This window comes from Myxocyprinus asiaticus, chromosome 37 (assembly GCF_019703515.2).
Source record: "Myxocyprinus asiaticus isolate MX2 ecotype Aquarium Trade chromosome 37, UBuf_Myxa_2, whole genome shotgun sequence".
Lineage (NCBI taxonomy): Eukaryota > Metazoa > Chordata > Actinopteri > Cypriniformes > Catostomidae > Myxocyprinus > Myxocyprinus asiaticus.
The window spans coordinates 32762343-32784863 of NC_059380.1; the positions used below are offsets into that span (position 1 = coordinate 32762343).

Consider the following 22521-nt stretch of genomic DNA (forward strand, 5'->3'; position numbering starts at 1 on the left):
GGTTACTGTCATAACCTCCGTTCCCTGATGGAGGGAACGAGACGTTGTGTTCCTCTTGCCACAGGCTGAACTACACCGCTGAAATGGCCAGGACCTTATCTCGGCTCCTCAGTGCAAAAACCTGAATGAATCCGCATTCCAGCCTCCCTTTTATACCCATATGTCAGGGGGAGTGGCATGCAAATTTTACTTGCCAATTCTCATTGGTCTTTTCTCAAAGATCTGAAGGTGTCTCGGGCTCTCAAGATCGACCCCTAGTGTCACTACATCGACACAACATCTCGTTCCCTCCATCAGGGAACGGAAGTTATGACAGTAACCGAGACGGTCTCTTTGAACGTGTTCCTGCTGACCTCTTTATTTATTCTTGGGTCTTTTGCATCACTTTTTTTTCTCATTTATTTATTTGTTTATTTATTTATTGTATATTTGTTTCCTTGTGGATCCCACATAGATTGGCAGATGCTCATTTTTTCCCCATTCAAAGTCGTAATGTTTCTGAGATTTAGTATGAAATGCCATCTTCTCACTTTGGGAGACAAAGACATTTTCCCAGAGGAGTTGGGCTCATTTTTGTTTTGTAGTTTGATAACAAGAGAAAATGACATTGTCTTTATAACATTATTAACATGCTCTTTGTTAGCAGATCTGTTGATAAAGCAAAGTGTCACATTTCATTGCTCCAGAGAACAAGCAATATTATATATTTTTATGAAAGAAAAAAAAAATCCATACCTCTTAAGACCTTTAACAAAGGAACATTTTGTGCTTGTGAGGCAACATTTGCATAAGATGGGAACTTTCTCCTTCAAAATTAATTTACAGCTTACATTTTTCCCTTGAAGTAAACGTTTTTTATATTATACTGTTTATTTTTTGCTGTCTAGCAATAAATTACATTACATTTGAAACTGATTTTATATGTGTATTATTATTTTGTCTGGCCAAGGTTAAAATCTGAAAATGTTAATGAGTCTTCCTCTGCTCTGCAAAGCTAATGTGGCTAATTCTTGTTTGATTAAACATCAGAGATCCTTGCAGAAGTTTTACAAATCCAGTAATAATCCAAATTTCCATTTTAAGTTCTGATTTCCATAGCATACTGTACATGAGTTCAGCGTTAACTACCCCTTGTGACTGGACACCAAAGACTCCAGAAGCATTTGGCATGCAGTGGAATTCTGTTCATTGATACATATTGCTGAGACAGACCGATCCTTAATGAGTTGTTCATCTCTACCCGCTGTGCTCTTCTGGTAGAAGACTGATTTCTACAACTTAAAGAGAAATCAGAATGCAAGCTTCAAGGCAGTGCTTTCAAGATTAAACTGGAAAAATAGTAGATGGTGCCCTCATCTCCTTTTGAAAGGAAAAGGCCAACAAACCCTTAATTAAAACCACTGCCAGTTATCAAACGAATCTGATTCCTGGCCTGTTTTTCTTTAGGACAACAGGGTGTTCTACAGGCAAATGTGGCGTGGATTGCCAAATTGTAATAGCAAAACCCTGGAAAAATATCTACTGTTGTTCTCAATCGTAAACCAAACATTGAAAGCAAATTTTACATTAAAGCATAAATTGTACTATCTTGATTGCTTACAGTAAGTGGTATTTCTAAAGGGAACCTAACCCTGCAGGAGTTCTGATTCACCTTTCTCTATCCATATGTTTTATAAATGGATCTTGCCTCTTTATTCATTATATTAACAGAGTGCTGTGGCTTTATGAAGGGAACTGGCTTTCTACATAGATGCCATGTTTCAAACCTTTTGTCTACCATCCTGATTAAATCCAGTCCCAGTTTCAACTCAGATATCAACTGGGTTCAACCAGACTTTATTTTGAACTATGCTGCAACATTTTTCTACCAATGCTTTGCTTTCAAAAGTGTGGATTTAATGTAGAAAATGACCTATTACCAACCATCATGGGTGAAATTGCTTCAAAACAAGTCTTACAAGATGTCCATTATAGCAAGCAGGCAACAAGTCATTTGGCAATAATACATTTGTATAGATGTTAATGTGACATTGAAACTGTTTCTGCCAAACATTCAATGTTGATGCTAACAGTCAATTTATTCTCACAATCCTTTATTGCACTCTCCATCACACAGCCAATCAAACTGACTTCTTCAAAATGTGAAAGAGGACTATTACTCCGCAGGCATTACTGTTCCATTCTGATAATGGACTGCTTTTGCCTTTTATTGCGTGTTTAGAATCTTTATCGGTCTCAGCTTGTAGTGCAAAATGCATCAGTGCAAAATCAGTTTTAAAAACAGTGATTGTTTGGGAGTTGTTTCCTGTCACAAATGGAGCCCACATCTGTTGCCACAATGAAGAGTTAATTTTGAAGAGGAAGTTGTTAGCATAGACTGACTTCTCTAAATCTTCTCTCTCTCTCTCTCTCTCTCTCTCTCTCTCTCTCTCTCTCTCTCTCTCTGGGTGTGTGTTGCCTGCTGGGAGTGGGTTTTGTTGAGAGTTGGGTGAATTGTTGAGATCGAGTGCTGAAAACCTTTGTGTTTTTCTGGAATTCTTTAAACTCTTTTTCATTTGTTTTTCCCTCATAAGTCAATCTAATATATTTTAGGGAAAGACATTTGTAAATCTGATTTCGGTGAGTTTAGCCAGTATGGCATCTGCTCCCGTACAAGGAATGTCACCTCTTTCCTTACGCAATGGATGCAGGTGTCAGGAGTTCTAGCAGGAAGGAGGACCCAAACGCAGGAATGCTTGCAGGAAACAAGCGGGCAGGGTCATAAGAGCGCATGGCAGAAAAAACACAACAGAGCCATGCACTCAAACACAAAACAGAAATCAACACATTAACAGATAACAAGAAGGAGAGGGCTGTCAGACCGAGGTCATGACAGTACCACCCCCCACCCCCACGGTTGCCACCTGGTGTTCAAACTAGACAGGCCAGGCCGAGGGATAGATGACAGACCAGTGAGGGTGAGTGTGGGAGACCAGGGGGATGATATGGGCCAGGGCGGAGCAGAAGGCTATGGTGGAGCTGGAGGAAGAGGAGGCCTAGATGGACTGGGAGGTTAGTGCAGAGCTGGAGAAGGACCCAGAGGTCTGGATGGACCGGGAGGCCTGGGACGAACCGGAGGGGAACCCGGAGACCAAGGCATTCGTAGGGGACAGGACTGGGACAGACAGTTCGACGACCGTTGGGGACAAGACTTGGTCAGACTGAGTGAGGACTGCAGAGGGCTGGTCAGACTGGGCAGGGACATCACAGGTCTGAACAACAGGCTGGTGTCTGACGGGTGCTGGCAACTGGGTTGAGCAACAGAATGGTAGCTGGTGTCTGATGAGTGCTTGTTACTGGGCTGTGTAACAGACTGGTAGCTGGTGTCTGATGGGTGTTGGCCACTGGACTGAGAAACAGACTGGTCGCTGGTGTCTGATGGGTGCTGGTTAATGGGATGAGTAACAACCTGGTAGTTGGTGTCTGATGGGTGCTGGACACTGGACTGAGCAAAAGGCTGGTCAACAGCCACTAGGGACTGGACAGGATAGTCGATGGTCACAAGGGACTGAACAGGCTCATTGAAGGTCACCAGGGGCTGGACAGGATCGTCGATGGTCACAGGGGACTGGATAGACTTGTTGATGGCCACGGGGAACTGGACAGATTTGTTGACAGCCTCAGGGAACTGGACAGGCTCATCGACAGCCACTGGGAACAGGACAGGCTCATCGATGGCCACAGAGAACAGGCTCATCGACAGTCTCGGAAAACTGAACAGACTCGATGACCACGGGGAACTGGTTAGGCTGTGGTCGGGCAGCGACTGGGGAAAGGCCTCCATGGCTGGGAACACTGGCAGCGACTGGGGAATGGCCTCCATGGCCGTGAGTGCTGGCAGCGACTGGGGAATGGCCTCCGTGACCAGGAACGCTGGAAGCGACAGGGGAACAGCCTCCATGGCCGTCAGTGCCGACCGCGAATGTAACAAGGACTAAATGAGGAGACGTGGCAAGAGGACATACTAAGTGCACATACTTTCATTCAGAAGGCAAGTGTTTATGTTTCTGACTTCACCTGAGTGATCTTTGGAAGTTTCTTTCCGTGTCAGTCATGGATAGAATACATGCATGGTCTACATGAGCACCGAGAGCCTACAATGCTTTGAATGCAGAGATTTAGGACACAAACGCTTCTCATGTCTGCACAAAAATGGAACTAATAGTCGACAGCCATTTGTGTCAACATCTGAAAGTGAGGAAAACAACAACAACTCTAATTCTGAGACAAGGGAATCACCACAGAGTTCAAATGGGAAGGCTGAAGGGACTTCAAAGGAGGTAAACGAGCAAACTGAGGTGAGTGGAAATTATAACACAAAGCGAGATGAATAACCTGGATGCAGTTGTATTGTTGATAGGAATGTAAGTGATGTTACTGTCGAAAGTGTGAAAGTGGATGATATTGAGAAAGTGACTGAGGTTGGAGAAACAGCAGAGACAGTAGAGGATGGCCTAGGTGATGAGCTGGATATTGTATCCCAATGTACTGATGAAAGTATGATGATGAGCAATTGTCAGATGTGTCTGAATTGTCAAAAGCTACTGAAAGTGACTTTTATGTATATATATATATATTAAACACTTTTTGGGAGAACTGGAATGATGAGAAGAGTAGGTTTGATAATATTATTCAGTGGTGGAGCATTGGAAAAATGCATATCAAAGAATTTTGTTAGCAGTATGCTCCCTATCCAACTGTTTGTTTGAAACGGACCTTGGAGAGGCTTGAGAATGAAATTCTTGTTATTGATAAGGATATGATGACATATATTTCTAATGATCAACAAAAAAATGTGGACTGAAAAGAAACATAAGTTGAATTCCATTTTAAATGAAATGGTCAAAGTGCTCTTGTGAGAAGTAGGTTTATATCAATAAGAGATATGGATGGTCCTACTTCCTTTAAAAAAATAAATTAACAAAACTGGAATGTAAAATTGCACAGGAAAAACAGATGTACAGCTTGAAAAACAGCAATGGACATGATATTACGGATCCTGTGGAAATGAGAAGAATAGCTGTGGACTTATATTCACAATTATATTCTACTGAGAACACAAATGAGCAGAGATGAACTTTTACAGGATCTTCCCTGTTTAACCCAAATGCCTTGCCAACAGATTAAATGCTGTGTTACATGAGATTATACACAAAGACCAATCATACTGCATAAAAGACAGATCCATTAGAGACAACTTGCATTTAGTATGTGATCTTGCCTTCAGTAATAATATTAAAATAGGTATTTTATCGTTGGACCAGGAAAAGGCTTTTGACAAAATCGACCACAACATTCTTTTTTAAACCCTAAAAGCTTTTGGTTTTAGAGAAAAGTTTATTTCAGTGGTTAGAATTATGTATACTGATGCAACACGTATGGTGAAAATGGCAGGTGGTCTTAGTGTTCCTGTTAAAGTACAAAGGGGTATAAGGCAGGGTTTTCCACTTTCTGCACAACTTTATAGTATAGTTATTGAACCCCTTCTTTGTAAATTACGAAGAGACGGGTCTGCAGGTAAATGGTTTAACTTCAAGTCAGTGTATAAATGATGTAACAGTTATTATCAGAAATGACAGAGACGTTCAGCTATTGAAAGACACTTTAGAATGTTATAGAAAGGCTTCATCTGCAAAGGTAAATTGGGTAAAAAGTGATGCTCTTTGATGTGGTTCAGATGATAATGGACCCTTACTTCCAAATGATCTGCAGTCGAGAAGAACTGGATTTAAGAATCTGAGGGTATTTTTAGGAAAAGAAGAATATACCAAACAGAACTGGGAGTGTAGTGGAGAAGGTATTTACTCGGTTGTCTCGCTGGCAATGGCTGCTACCCCAGCTATCCTACAGGGGGAGGGTCTTGGTTTGTAACAACCTCGTAGAATCATCACTATGGCATAAAATGGCAATTCTTGAACCTCCTGAAGGTCTGTTGAAGGATATTCAGCATCATCTAGTAAATTTATTTTGGTCTGGACAACACTGGTTGAAAGCATCCGTGTTATATCTTCCCGGACAAGAAGGAGTCCAAGGTTTGGTGGACATTAGGAGCAGAATAATGGCTTTCAGACAGCTCAGAGACTCCTCTATGGGGAGAATGTGAGCTGGTCTAAGCTAGCCTGTGCCCTCTTGAAAAGAGTGGGAAGAATGGGAATGGACCGCCATCTTTTCCGTATGAACTGTGAAAACCTGGACTTAACTGGTTTGACTTCTTTCTATAGGTCGATGTTGAGAGCTTGGAGAGTCTTCTGCATTTCTAGAGCGCAAAATGGCATTAAGGGTTGGTGGCTTAAGGAAGAGCCTTTGCTATGTAATCCTGAAATTTACTTTTATTTGTTACATTCTGCATCCCTGAAGAAGGCTCTATGGTCTGCTGGCATAACTAAAGTAGGACATCTAAAGTTAGTGGGTGGGTGGATGGATATTTGCAGAGAATTTCTAGACTTGTAGACTTCAGATTCTAATCTAGGCTTCAGATCATTTTGGATGGTAAAGAGGGATTCCAGTTTTTTAATTTTTACCTTCTGACTATAAACTGTTTTTCAAAACACATGTTGCTGAATGGCAAGAAAAGAGGGGATGATTGCTTACCTTCAGAACACCCAAACTGGATCTTTTTAGTGATACAGGGAAAAAAAGCACTCACATAACAATATGTGTTATAACTTCATGAACTGGAGAAGATAAAAGAATAGAAGTGGCAAGTGATTTTTGGTTTAGGTGCTTCCCCTAAATGTAGCTGGAGGACCTTGTACAAGCCCCCCATTGAGAAAAGGTCTGGTGACCTGCACTGGCAGATTGTGCATGGTATAATAGCTACAAACAGATACAGAGCACACCTTGATCCACAAGTAGGGGAGCGGTGTCCTTTTTTTTATGAATAGGAAACAGTGTTTCATTTGTTTCTCAATTGTGAGAGATTGGTACCTTTGTTTCAAAAACTAGAAGAGTGGTTTGAAAGGTTATGAGTGGTGTTTTCACCCATAATCTTTATTTTCTGTTCTAAGTATGCTTTTATTAAAGGGGACGTTCATGTTTTATTAAATTATTTATTTGGACAAGCAAAACTGGCAATGTGGCTCTCATGTAAAGGCAAAGTGACAAATATAGGGTCCGCTGATGTTGTATCAATTTATAAAGGGCTAATTAAATCTTGATTAAAAATAGAATATGCTTTTTATGATCTAATAAAGGATATGGAAACTTTTAAATGTAAGTGGGAGTTTATCAAATTGTATGATGGTCTTGTACAAATCTATGTTTAATGCAAGCTTCATAAAAGTTTGAGTGTGTGCATAGATGGAATCTTTTTCACCCCCTTTTATTGTGTTGTGCTTTGAACATGTTATTAATATTTTTATCTAATCAATGTTTTAAATCTTTGTTATTACAGAAAGGTTCAAGTCAAGTCTCTCTCTCTCTCTCTCTCTCTCTCTCTCTCTCTCTCTCTCTCTTTGTACTGAGAGATGGAAGTAAGGCTTTGCTCAACTAAACAAAAAATGTGAATAATATATGAATAGTGTAGGGCCTTGGCCCACTCAAAATGGCAGCAGAGACCGCATGGCCCTTTGTTCTATGATCAAAGGAGAGACATTGAACTCAGTTTCCCAGGATCCTTCACAAATTCACAACTGGATGTGAAGTCCCGCCCATGGACCCAGTCTCAAACACCACTGGTCGAAAGCGGCCTATGACCGATGACGTAAATAAAACCAGCGGACAGATGAAGTTCGGCCTCTCTGTGCTAAGCTCTGCCTGGCTGTTAAGGGACATCTGTACTGTGCACGTACTGAAGGAGTTTTCCCTCCGTTTTGGACTGAGTTTTTCTAACCTCACCATTTGGCCACGGTAAAGTAAGATTAATTAGCTTTGTTCAAGTCTTATAGTATACTTATATCAACCGGTTCAGTTTCACTGTAAAGCAACAGTGAATTTATTTTGAAAAACGGAAAGGCGACCAGTTTCCCTTCTCCCTCTTTTTCATTCAAGGTTGACTACTTTCTGCATTCTTCTCCATCGCTGGATCCGAAGAATAAAGCAGAGACGCGTCTTTTCGCTGACGAGCGTAAGACAAGGGACCATCCAGACCATTTCTCCTGACCGCTCAATGCAACAGGAATTCCACGGACAACCCTACTGAAATCACACAGGATTTCCCAAGTAAGGTTTGATATATGGGCAGATTTAGTTTAGAAACTGTGATTTTTTTTCTTGTGAAACTAAATCGTATTTTTGATTCTAAACGCTGATGTTTTGAGTATATTTGTATGTTAAACTCTGTCGCTGTTTCGAGTTGGGAGATTTGTTTTAGTGTCTTTTGGGGTTACGTTTGTTTTGTTGAGTGATCTGAAGTAGTAATTCAGTCCCGCTGTTACGAGCGGTTACCCTTAATTAAACTGTGTGCACTTTTCCTCTCTCTCTCGCTCTCATTCTCTCTCTCTCACTGATATTCATTGAGTGAGCGGCGCCGCGGTTTGTGTTCGACTCAGGCTGGTGAACCAAATTCTCCCGCCTGTTTCGTCAGTTCCTTTGTGTGTCCGCTCATTTCCACCCTCACGTGGTATCAGCTCCAATTTGGATCTAACCCTCCATTTTGAACCTGATCCTCCATTTTGATTCCTTTGTTACCGCATCTGGACACACACACACACACACACACACACACTCACACACACACACTAGCATATAGCTCCCCTGTTAGTTTAGGATTTCCTTGATTTATTTTTGGATTATATTCGGATAGTATTGGCTGTGTTCACTGGCTGGTGAACCAAATTCTCCCGCCTGTTTCGTCAGTTCCTTTGTGTGTCCGCTCATTTCCACCCTCACGTGGTATCAGCTCCATTTTGGATTTAACCCTCCATTTTGAACCTGATCCTCCATTTTGATTCCTTTATTACTACGTCTGGACACACACACACACACACACACACACACACACACACACACACACACACACACTAGCATATAGCTCCACTGTTAGTTTAGGATTTCCTTGATTTATTTTTGGATTATATTTGGATAGTATTGGCTGTGTTCACTACTGCTTGATTATAATAAATCTTGTTATATTATAATAAGTACTCCTGTTTGTTTTTGTTTGAATGTTGTGTTGAAGCCAACCTCTGCCACGTGAAAAACTCCCAAGTTACCTCAGAGTACGGTTATTTTATTGGTGTTAGAAACTAACTGTAACTAGATTACTATTAGATTTGTATATCAATAATTTAACTAGTTTTTCCCCTTTTTGATTATTTTGATTAACAATTAAGATACTCAACCTACAGGGTAGATTTTGTTTTATGAGACTCAATCAGTAACTTGCTATCATTTTTCTCTTTTCAAAGAGTGGTGCCCCGAGAATAGAATTTAATGAGTTAAATTCTATTTAATTACTATTTAATTATTTAATTGTTATTTGATTATTCCATAATTAATAACAATTAATTATTCATTATTTCTGATAGTAAAACTGATTTAAACACCCAGTAGCACCTACAATAGAATAGTAGAGTAGAATATAGAGTAGAAAAAAGATAAATTGAAGATAAACATCATATAAAGGTAGGTCTACTAAACATTAGATCTCTTTCAACCAAAGCACTAGTTGTAAATTAAATCATAGAGATCATAATTTGGATGCACTCTGTTTAACTGAAACCTGGCTTAAACCAGATGAATATATTCGTTTAAATTAATCTAATCCCCCAGGTTATTGCTATAAAGATGAGTCTCGTATGAAAGTTCGAGGAGGAGGTGCTGCTGCAATTTACATTGAAATTTTTGGTGTTACTCAGAGGACAGGATATAAATTTAAGTCTTTTGAACTAATAATGCTTAATGTGACAAAGTCAGATACAAATAAAAAATCTCTGTCATCTTTTACCCTTGCTACTGTATATTGATCACCCAGGTTGTATTTTGATTTCCATGGTGAATTTGCAAATATTCTATCAGATCTAGTAGTTACTGTGGATAAAGCTTAAATTGCTGGTGATTTCAACTTTCACATAGATAATGAAAATGACACATTGGGATTAGAATTTATCAATATTCTCAACTCTCTTGGAGTCAGACAAAATGTGACAGGACCAGCTCATTGCCATAGTCATATGCTAGATTTCATTCTATCATATGTAGTTGATGTTGATACAATAAAAATTCTGCTGCAGAGTGAGGACATCTCAGATCATTATCTTGTCTCTCATATGCTGCGATCAGCTAATGTTACTCAGTCTACACCATGCTATCGTTCAGGTAGAACTATTCCTTCGACCACTAAAGACAGCTTCACTAATAATCTTCCAGATTTATCTCATATACTCAGTAAGCCAAAAAGTCTGAGAACTTGAAGTAATAACAGAAAATATAAATACAGTCTTCTCTAGCACTCTTGATAAAGATTAAAGAAAATTAAAGAAAAAAATGATCACACTCATACTCTCAAGAGAACAGCTCGGAAAATGGAGCGCAAGTGGAAGAATACAAAATGAGAGGTATTTTGCGTGTATGGAAGGATAGTGTCTGTAGCTACAGACAGGCACTAAAAGCTGCCAGGTCAGCATATTTTAGCAAAGTCATAGAAAATAACCACAACAATCCTAAGTGTTTATTCATTACTACTTTGTCGCTACACAATAGTAATGACTTCATGAATTTCTTTACAGATAAAATTGAAATAATCAGAAATAAAATTGGAATTATGCAGTTGTTTGTCACAGTACCTCAGAAAACAGTGTCTTATCATTTTCCTCACGAGCAGTTTCAGTCCTTCGCTGTCATAAGACATGAACAGCTAGCAAAACTTATCGAAACATGTATGTTAGATCCAATACTGCAACAAGGAAGGACTCTGGGAACTGGATTCTTCAAACACAGGTAGGGAACTTTTAATTGACCACTTCTCTGGTTTACAGCTTCAATAACACATCAGCTTCACACTAACTCATCAGTTTCACACTAACACATCAGCTTCACAGCAAGGCTCTCGACCCAGTCTCTCTCTCTCGATCTGGTGCTGGCATGTTCCTTTTATGCCGGTCTCCCCAATCTCACTACAATTAGAGACAGGTGTTATTCATAATTTGGCTCAGGTGTATGCACCCTTACCGCTCTCTCTCTCCTGACGGATGCTCGACCACGCCCCCCCCCGCCACATATCCCCACCACCTGACTCAGGCTGGGGAGACATCCGGACTGCCTACCACTCCACCCCCATTTCTGGATAGGAACTCGGCGATAGCCATCTGCGCTCCCAGTCTGTGGACCACCTTGAATTTAAAGGGCAGGTGTTCTGCACGTTGGTATCCTTCATGCAGTGGAGCCATTGTTGTGGGGCATGATCTGAGCAGAGAGTGAAGGCCCGCCCCAGCAGGTAGTAACGGAGAGTGAGGACCACACACTTGATGGCCAGACACTCCTTTTCCATGGTGCTGTACTTTGTTTCCCTCAAGGAGAACTTGCGGCTGATATACAGCACTGGACGCTTCTCCCCCTCCACCACCTGCAAGAGTATGGCCCCCAGCCCCCAGTCTGAAGCGTCCGTCTGTAATAAAAAAGGGAGAGAGAAATTAGGTGCATGTAAAAGCGGCCCTCCGCAAAGTGCGGCTTTAACCTGCGTAAATGCCTGTTGGCACTGCTCCGTCCACTGGACTGGGTCTGGAGCTCCCTTTTTAGTGAGATCAGTCAGCGGGCTGGTGATGCCCAAATAGTTAGGCACAAATCTCCTATAATAGCCAGCCAGCCCCAGGAACTGTCTCACCCCCTGTTTGGTCTTGGGTCTTGGGCAGGTCGCAATTGCTGCCATCTTGTCGATTTGGGGACGCACCTGTGGCCCAAGTGGAACCCCAGATACCGTACCTCCACCCACCCAATCGCGCACTTCTTAGGGTTCGTTGTGAGCCCCATCCATATCAGTGACCTCAGAACCACCCTCAGATGCTGCATATGCTGCCACCAATCATTGCTATAAATGATGATGTCATCCAAATAGGCAGCGGCGTAAGCCAAATGCGGTCTGAGGATTTGGTCCATGAGGTGCTGAAACGTGGCCGGAGCCCCAAACAAACCGAATGGAAGTGTCACAAATTGGTGTAACCCGAACGGTGTGGAGAAAGCCATTTTTTCACAGGAAATTGGTGACAAGGGGATCTGCCAATAAGCCTTTGTCAAATCCAGTGTGTCAAGTAAAAACGAGCAGTGCCCAACCGATCGAGCAACTCTTCAATACGAGGCATTGTTTAGGCATCAAATTTAGACACCGCATTGACTTTTCTATAATCCACACAGAACTGTACAGACCCGTCGCTCTTAGGCACCAGAACAAACGAGCTGGACCAGTCACTGTGGGATTCCTCTATTACTCCCATATCGAGCATTGCATCCAATTCTTCCCAAACTATTTTTTTTTATGTTCGGGCAATCGGTAGGGACAGGTACGTACCACCACCCCTGGCTCAGTCTTGATGTGGTGTTGGATGAGGTTTGTGTGACCCGGTAGAGGGGAAAACACATCTGCGAATTCTTGTTGTAGTTTGGCAACCTCTGCAAGTTGGTACGGTGAGAGGTGGTCCCCGCAAGTGACCAGGGTGATGTGATTGTTCTTTATGTTTACCTCTGGCCCAAGCTCCGCCCTCTCTGGAACTACCATAACCAACATCACCGGGGCCGCCTCCCTCCACAATTTCAGGAGGTTGAGGTGATAAATTTGATGTGTGCCCCCTCTATCAGTTCACTTTACCTCATAATCGAGTTCCCCCACTTGTCATGTGACCTCAAAGGGTCCTTGCCACTTGGTGAGTAATTTGGAACTCGATGTGGGGAGTAATACAAGTACCTTATCTCCCGGTGCAAATTCCCTTAGCCAAGATCCCCTGTTATACAGTCAGCTCTGTCGTTCTTGAGCTTGGAGCAAATTCTCCTGTGTTAGTTGCCCCAAGGTGTGGAGTTTTGCTCTAAGATCAAGAACGTACTGAACTTCATTCTTACTGTTTGAAGGTCCCTTCTCCCAAGCTTCGCGTATGACAGCAAGCACACCACGCGGGCGCCACACATACAGCAGCTTGAATGGGGAAAACCCAGTGGAGGCTTGCGGGACCTCTCGTACTGTGAATAACAGGGGATCAAGCCATTTGTCCCAATTTCTAACATCCTCATGCACGAACTTACGAATCATGTTTTTAAGGGTTTTATTAAACCGTTCCACCAGGCCATCGGTTTGTGGATGGTAAAAGTTGGTGTGGATCGATTTAATGCCCAATAATTCGTAAAGCTCGCATAGTGTTCATGACATAAAGGTTGTGCCCTGATCGGTGAGGATTTCTTTCGGAATCCCCCCCGGGAGATTATTTTGAAGAGTGCCTTTGCAACACTTCATGCTGAGATGTTGCACAGAGGCACTGCTTCCAGATATCATGTTGCATAGTCCACTAGGACCAATACAAAGTGATGTCTGCGTGCTGATTGCTCTAATGGCCCGATGAGATCCATGCCAATTCTCTCGAAGGGGACCTCGATCAGCAGAAGAGGGCACAATGGCACTTTTGGGGTGGCAGGTGGATTCAACAGCTGACTTTCGCGGCATGCCGCACACCACCTGCGGACATCGCTGCCAATGCCCGGCCAATAAAAATGGGCTATTAGGCGGTTCAGTGTTTTTCTTTCCTCTAGATGACCCGCCATGGGATTATAATGAGCCGCCTGGAACACCATTTCCCGATGGCTCCACCGTATTAAGAGCTGGGTTGTATCTTCCTTTGTTTGAGCATCCTGCGTCACTCTATACAACCGCTCATTTATAATTGCGAAGTAAGGATATGAAAGTGCGACATTCGGCTGGAGTTGTTGACCATCAATCACTCTCACTTGGTCAAAGGAGTGCTTGAGGGTTTCTTCTCGTGACTGCTCCAAAGGGAAATCCCCTTCGGGAAACCCCCCGAGGATGGGAGGGGCTGCAGTCTCTCCCCCCTCACGTCATCCTGACGTGGAGCTGATGAAGACGGCCCCGGCTCCGCCTCCCCTGCCAGAGCATCACACATTTCACATCTCATCGCTTTTGTGCAGGACCCATCCGCACAAATTCCCTTTAATACATTTCTGAATTCAGGCCAATTAGTCCCCAAAATCAGCAGATGGGTGAGGTGGAAACTAAACGTGGCCTCCACTCTATGCTTTGTTCCCCTAAATTTAATAACAAGGGTCACCACAGGGTAGTTGTGAATATCCCCATGTACACATTTCACCCTCACCCTTTTAGTTGTGCCCAAAGCCTCGTGTTGAACCAAGCATTGGTGGATAGTGGTCTGGTTACAACCTGTGTCCACCAAGGCTTAGTGTGTACTCCCCTTGATTCTTACCAGTATGCTGTACTCTCCAGACCAATTGGGGGCAGCCTGTGGTGCGTCGGGGATCCGGACTACACTTCCCAGCTCCATCACAGGACACTGATCCCGGAAGTGTTCCAGATCCCCGCAACGGCAGCAGGCCGCCCAGGCGCTACACTCGCACTTGTGGGGGCGGGTACATTCACCTGAGGGGGAGAGCGGGTAGACCCTGAAAGGGATAAACCGGCACAAGCGAGGAGGCGGCTTCGGCGGTAGGTTTCCAAGCCTCCGGGGTGTAGGAACAGGGCCTGGAGAGAGGACAGAGTGAGAGGGGAGAGGGAGTGGAAAGAGATGGGAGAAAACACGGGGAGGGGAGAGAGAGAGAGAGAGTGCTCCTCTGAGCTTGGGCATGCCGCCATATGGTCCTCCACCAGCTGGACCACTTCCTCCAGCGATGCCGGGCGATGGCACTGGACCCACTCCACCATCCCTTCTGGAAGTCGGCATATCAGCCATTCCAGCACAACCTGGTTGACCACTCCCTCAAAGTCGTGGTTCCCCGCATGCAGCCATTTCCGGCAGGCATCATGGAGCTGCTGAGAAAAGGCAAACATGTGACCGGCCCCTTCCATCTCCATCGAGCAGAACAGTTTACAGTATTTCTCTGGGCTCTGGCCGACCCGCTGCAGGATGGTCTTCTTCAGTTCGCTGTAGAACAGGAGATTAGCCACTGGCAGTTGTTGTGCTGCAAGCTGGGCTTCCCCGGACAGCAGAGGGATGAGCCGGGCCACCCACTAAGCATGCGGCCAGCCCCAGATTTCAGCGGTACGCTCAAACATGTTCAGGAATGCATGACCTGCCGGTCCTCTGCCAGAACTCTAAGGATCTCGTGGAAGTGCCATTCTTGATCCTGGTGGAGTTCAAGTAGAGCCTGTTGGTGGGTGTTATGTAGGTTGGAGAGGGACTTGATGATGTCAGACAGCAGGAAGAACTCCATGGGGCATGCAGTCTTCAAATCAGATCCCGGGTTTCAGCACCAGTGTAACAAGGAAGGACACCGGGAACTGGATTCTTCAAACACAGGTAGGGAACTTTTAATTGATCACTTCTCTGGTTTACAGCTTCACAATAACACATCAGCTTCACACTAACTCATAAGCTTCACACTAACACATCAGCTTCACAGCAAGGCTCTTGAGCCAGTCTCTCTCTCTTGATCTGGTGCTGGCATGGTCCTGTTATGCCGCTCTCCCCAATCTCACTACAATTAGAGACAGGTGTTAGTCATAATTTGGCTCAGGTGTATGCACCCTTACTGCTATCTCTCTCCCAACGGATGCTCGACCATGCCTCCGCTGGCACAAATACCAACTAAGCTCTTAAAAGAGCTAATCCCTGTAACCTCTTCTTAATATTATTAACTAATCGCAATCCTTAGGACATGTCCCAAGAAACTTTAAAATAGCAGTTATCAAACAACTTATTAAGAAGCCACAGCTTGATCCTTGATGATAGACTGATTTCTCCCGTTTATGTCGAAAATATTAGAAAAGGTAGTGTCCTCCCAACTATGTTCATTTCCACAGAGAAATAGTATATATGAACAATTTCAGTCAGGATTTAGGCCCATCAAAGTACAGAGACTGCACTAATCAGAGTTACAAATGACTTGCTCTTATCATCTGATCGCGGCTGCATTTAGCATTAGTGCTGCCTTCGACACCATAGATCACGACATTCTCTTGAATAGGCTTGAGAATTATGTTGGCATTTGTGAACTTGCATTAGCATGGTTCAGGTCCTATTTAGCAGACCGCTACCACTTTGTCTGTGTAAACGAGGAATTGTCAAATCAAACAAAAGTATGGAGTGCCACAAGGATCAGTTTTAGGGCCTCTGATTTTCTCCTTATATACTGCTTCCCCTGGGAGATATTATCAGGAATCATGGAATAAGATATGCAGACGATAACCAACTTTATATTTCTTCAAAATCTGACGAAATTTCACAATTCTCCAAATTAGCAGAGTGTATCAATGAAATCAAAGATTGGATGGCCAGAAATTTCCTTCTACTCAATTCCGACAAAACAGAGGTACTAATTATTGGACCAAAAACCTCTAAAAATAAGCCGCTAAAATATAATTTGACTCTCGATGGATGTACTGTTACATCGTCTTCTATAGCGAAGAACTGAGGTGTTATATTTGATACCAATCTGACCAAATTTCTAATGTTTGTAGAATAGTATTCTTCCACCTCAGAAATATTGCTTAGACACGACACATGTTCTCTGATTGAACGTAAATTTATACTTAATATACACTAATAAACTAGAAAGCACCCTATTTTATGTAAAAGAATTGAAATATAATGATAAACAGTAGAAAGACACTTAATATTTCACTTCAAAACAGAAGGCAAGGTCGCTTTAAGGCTGTGAATAATTTATGTAGTACTATACTAGTTCATTTACATAAACCGCCCAAATAAATGTAATCACAAAAATGAATCAGAGTTCCCAATGCTAAATATAAGGAAATCATTTATTTTAACCAGTTCATTTACATGAACTGTCCAAATGAACCGATTCACTTAAATTATTTGGTTTTCCCAGTGCTGCATGAGAGAGAGAGGACAGTTTAGGTGAGCATGTTTGATTACTCCCTCGGCTTCATTACTGCTTTCGCAATACAAAGTGACATATTGCAGTAATTCTCGTTGGAAATTGTGGAACTCATTGGAAAACTGGATAAGCTACATGATTGTGAAAATAGCTGAACAACTGTCAAGCTACTGAAAAATGTAGCTGCGCTAGTAGTGTCACTACATTTAGTTAACTACTCACCAACACTGGGGAAAAGTTTTATTGTGAAAATGATACTAAAAAGTGCAGACTGAATCTGAGCACACATGCACACTTAAACACACACTATTTGGATTACAAGCACGCTACAATGTACAGCCTGTAACGTCTCTCATCCCCCAACTACAGCAGTCAGCATTCCAACCGGACCTTCAATTACTGTGCAAGCAGCATTCAAACCGACTTCATTATGTATCTAAAGTGACAGCTTAAAATATTTCTTGTAATGTCAATTTTATGCAAGCCAATTAAAAAGTGTGTAGCTGAAGCAGCATGTGAGTAATACAAATCTAATGAGATTAGAAAATATGCATGGTTGTTTGGTATGGGTGGTGGGTGGGGGAGAACATTCATAAACTCCTACTTCTGTAATGAAAAGACATATTTATAGCAGTCATTTTGGAGAACATTCTCAAGAGTCACTGAAAATGTACACACATCACTCCCCTGCACCCTTTCTACGATTCATTTGGCCATCTTACAATGAAACTGCAGTCAATATTTAGTGTGGTCAAAGATGGGGAAAGGCAAATAAAGACAGAGTAAATGCATAACTCTGTCATATGAGAATGCAAAGCCTGAAAGAATCAATAACACATTTATGGGTGTAAAAATTATCTTTTACTAGTTTCAATAATCATTCAGTGTGTTTCTTGTTATGATGGTGGTTAGAGAACAATGCTGAAGTATGGTCAGCCTTCAGTCATCATGGACATTTTGGGAGGGATATTAGTGATCACGCTGGTTATGCTTGTTACCAGTGGTCTTTATCACAAAGAAGGATTTAGTGGCTAGCTTGGTAAACTTAGTTTGAGCAAACTTTGAATTTGCGGTACCAGTAAGGTGGATAGGTTTTCGTCTGGGTTCATTGCTATTGTCACGAACGCCAGTGAAGATTCCTCAATCGGCCACAGGAGTTCTCACTTGCCTGAGTATTAACATTGGACTACATTTCTCAAGTGCCCACACACCTGGACTGATTACTGCACATCTGTTCCATATCACTCAGACTATTTAGCCCGGTGTGTGTGTTCACTCTTTGCGAAGTCTTCAAAGTCTTGTTTGCCCCAGCTACATTTCTGAGCATTATTATTTCGAGTTGTTCTGCCTGTGTTTGACTCTGCCTTGGATTACCTCTGTACAAAACTTTGCTGCCTGCCTATCACTGTGTTTGCCTGGACTATTTCTATTGCTGTTTGCTGCCTGCCCCGATCCTCTGCCTGTTATGCCACGTTTACTGCCCTGCCTCTGATATTGTTGGTTGCCCTAGTTATTCGACCCACACTTGTCTGTACTCTGAACTTGCTGTGTTTCAATAAACTGCACATGGATCCCACTCAGCCTGAGTCCGTGTTACAGCTATAGTTACATATGCTAAATGGCAAATCTGCTCTGGGGTTGGTTATGTTCTCAATCACAGAACACACACAGATACTGAACCAACAAGCTGTAAGCAAAGTGATATCTAATTTAAAGCACACTTCAAAGAACAGTTTTAAAAATCCACACAATCTGCTTTTTATAATTATTTATCCATGAGATTTTTGGCAGTCTCACATTTTATTTAAAGTTACCTTAATTGTTTTCCTGATCAGTTATCCATTTGACCATAAAATGAATATGAAAAAATAAACCTAACATAAGTCTTTGAAATAGCAAGTAAGATTTATACATTGTCTGTCAATAATAATTGATTTTAATCACTGTATCACTCTACTATATATATATATATATATATATACACTATATTGCCAAAAGTATTCGCTCACCTGCCTTTAGACGCATATGAATTTAAGTGACATCCCATTCTTAATCCATAGGGTTTAATATGACGTCGGCCCACCCTTTGCAGCTATAACAGCTTCAACTCTTCTGGGAAGGCTTTCCACAAGGTTTAGGAGTGTGTTTATGGGAATTTTTGACCATTCTTCCAGAAGCACATTTGTGAGGTCAGACACTGATGTTGGATGAGAAGGCCTGGCTCACAGTCTTCGCTCAAATTCATCCCAAAGGTGCTCTATCGGGTTGAGGTCAGGACTCTGTGCAGGCCAGTCAAGTTCTTCCACACCAAACTCACTCATCCATGTCTTTATGGACCTTGCTTTGTGCACTGGTGCGCAGTCATGTTGGAACAGGAAGGGGCCATCCCCAAACTGTTCCCACAAAGTTGGGAGCATGGAATTGTCCAAAATCTCTTGGTATGCTGAAGCATTCAGAGTTCCTTTCACTGGAACTAAGGGGCCAAGCCCAGCTCCTGAAAAACAACCCCACACCATAATCCCTCCTCCACCAAACTTCACAGTTGGCACAATGCAGTCAGACAAGTACCGTTCTCCTGGCAACCGCCAAACCCAGACTCGTCCATCAGATTGCCAGATGGAGAAGCGTGATTTGTCACTCCAGAGAATGCGTCTCCACTGCTCTAGAGTCCAGTGGCGGCGTGCTTTACACCACTGCATCCGACGCTTTGCATTGCACTTGGTGATGTATGGCTTGGATGCAGCTGCTCGGCCATGGAAACCCATTCCATGAAGCTCTCTACGCACTGTTCTTGAGCTAATCTGAAGGCCACATGAACTTTGGAGGTCTGTAGCAATTGACTCTGCAGAAAGTTGGCGACCTCTGCGCACTATGCGCCTCAGCATCTGCTGACCCCGCTCTGTCATTTTACGTGGCCTACCACTTCGTGGCTGAGTTGCTGTCATTCCCAATCGCTTCCACTTTGTTATAATACCACTGACAGTTGACTGGAATATTTAGTAGCGAGGAAATTTCACGCAATATAGTGTATATTCAGATATATTACAGCTCTCAAAATTAACATGTTAATACATGTGATTTATTAAAACAGGTTTAACAGTTTTATTTTTGTTTTTTTTTACATGATTAACACATTTACCAATTTGACACAGGATTCTGACATTTTATTCAGCTCCTTGGCTACGTTCACACAGTCAGTGTTTGGGATTTACAATCTGAATGCGGTTGTCACTCTCGTAAATAACCAAAGTGTGGGTGAATATAACCGCATTAAGCACTCAAAACAGGACTGACAACCGTATTTTGCTGCTGTGTGGACATGGCCCTTGTGAGTTGCCACATCAGCGATTGCATGTCAATAATCAAGTGATGAAGAAAGGACATCTTAACCGTAATTTTTTGTACAAAACAGACACAGATGGGACTTGTGATAAACCGCATTCACACGACTCGCTGGAGTGAAGCATTAGCATTTCCCTGGCATTACGTTGTGCTTTCGTCTTACCAGACAGTTTGAATGAGGTATCATAAGGTGTATAGTGACAGCGCTAAAAGCAAAACAAGACATTTTCTGCGAGTGCTTTTCATGTGGAGTCCAGAACACCGCAAATCATGTAAATGCAGCTTCACGATTGCTGTAGCAAAGTGGATAGCCACGATTAATATTGTGGAGGATGGGGGGCCTGGGTAGCTCAGTGGTAAAATACACTGGCTACCACCCCTGGAGCTCGCTAGTTCGCCAGTTCAAATCCCAGGACATGCTGAGTGACTCCAGCCAGGTCTCCTAAGCAACCAAATTGGCCCGGTTGCTAGGGAGGGTAGAGTCACATGGGGTAATACCTTGATTCAAGATTTTAGATCTTTACTAAGGTGAAGCAAGTGCTGTTCACAACAATATACAGATTTTTAGGTTTTTATTTATTTATGTTTACAGTTTTACAATATTGTAACCTTGGTTGACAAGTTTTTCAAAGCCTGTTGTGCTGGGGGTTTGGAATGGGTACTTGCAGGTGCTTCAGGACTATCTGGAAGCAATTGTATACAGCATACATTTTAATAAATAAATAAGTTAATGATTTAAAACAACAATTACATTTAAAAACATTTAAATCAATACTCGTGTGTCATTCATGCAATGTCACGTGATGTAAATTACAGCTATGGATGCTGTTGCACTCACCTGAAGGTTGTAACATTTTGTCACAAAAATGGAGCAGTTCCTTGTGCCAACTAAGCAGCCTTGTAGTTTTACATCAGTGCCCATTTCCAGTGAGAATGAGGATGAGGATATTAATATGATTACCACCTCCTGAGATGGAGAATGGGCCAGATTCAGAACAGATAGCTTGTCGGACACAGAGCAGTCCATCACCGTGATTGCCATGGAGATGGCAGCTAGCACAACTGCAAGTTTCAGTCATGTTACCAACACAAGGTTAAGTGTTAGTGGACCTATGGATGTTAGCCAGAATCCAGATGAGAGACCAAGGTGCCCTCTCCACAAATACCCAACCCAGACATTTGGAAACCAGCAAAGAAGCTTCCAGTCTGGTTGGTTTGATCAATATGCCTGGCTGGAGTATTCAGTGGATAATGATGCAGCTTTCTGCTTTTCATGCAGACATTTTGTGGCCATGGGTGGCCATCGGTTTCATTTGGAGTCAGTGTTTGCCATTTCTGGATTCCAGCACAGCAGTGTTTCAAAGCCCATAAGTGCTGCACCTAAGTTTTCTATGGAGGCATGGTGTGAGTTTTAATAGAGGAAGCACAATGGCTTAAAAATACTGAACATTATATATAAGAGACATTATAAACTGGTCGAAGAAAATCGGCACTGTATAAAGGCTGTGGTGGAGAGTTTGCACTACATGGCTTGTCAGGATATTGCTCAGCATGGCCACAGAGAGGTGACCAGTCGGTGAACAGGGGAAACTTTGTCAAGCTCCTGAATATAATTGGCATATTTGACCAAACTGTTACTAAAAAGATAGCGGACAATCCGTCAAATGCAAAATAAACTCACCACGAAGTACAAAATGAGATCATCTGCATTATGGCTGATATGGTAAGGAAACAGATTAGTGAGGAATTGAGCGATGCAGGGTATTTTGCCTTAATTGTAGATGAGAGTAAATATATTAGCAAAAAAAAAAAAAAAAAAAAAAAGAGCAGATTTTGGTGGTAGTCTAATACCTGCATGGAGGGAATGCTATGGAGGAATTTATAAACTACTTCTGCAAAGTATTAAAACAACTCTCAGTCATTGCAACATTGATGTCAACGCTTGCATCGGCCAGTGCTATGATGAAGCAGCTGTAATGTCAGGGTCTAACAAAGGGATGCAGGGAAAGTTCCGAAAAGAGATGCCTTAGTACCGCGGGGAGTACTCCGTGTGAAAACTTAAAATTCTCACATGTAAGACACGTTCGCAAAATCACCACCAGGATGCACAAAGGGACACTTTTGTCACCATTGTTTAGTAGTGTGAAGAAAGTGATATATTATGATTAAATTGTTAATATTATTATTTGTATT

General features: G+C 42.4%; 1 protein-coding gene across 3 annotated transcripts in view; it reads left to right on the top strand.

Annotated features, from left to right (window-relative positions):
- The window catches only part of LOC127428329 (caM kinase-like vesicle-associated protein), a 134444-nt gene that overhangs the window by 22190 nt on the left and 89733 nt on the right, over positions 1-22521 (top strand). Inside the window, exons 1-2 of one of the 3 annotated variants that reach the window (XM_051676648.1) lie at positions 7738-7887; positions 8029-8199. The exons of 1 other annotated variant lie outside the window; for it this stretch is intronic. Coding sequence is in view for 1 of the 2 variants with exons in the window: in XM_051676647.1 (XP_051532607.1) it covers positions 15363-15443 (81 nt within the window). In the remaining variant the exon portion in view is untranslated. Of the gene's footprint in view, positions 1-7737; positions 7888-8028; positions 8200-15320; positions 15444-22521 lie in introns of those variants that run through there. One more of the 3 variants, XM_051676647.1, reaches the window with a different exon arrangement.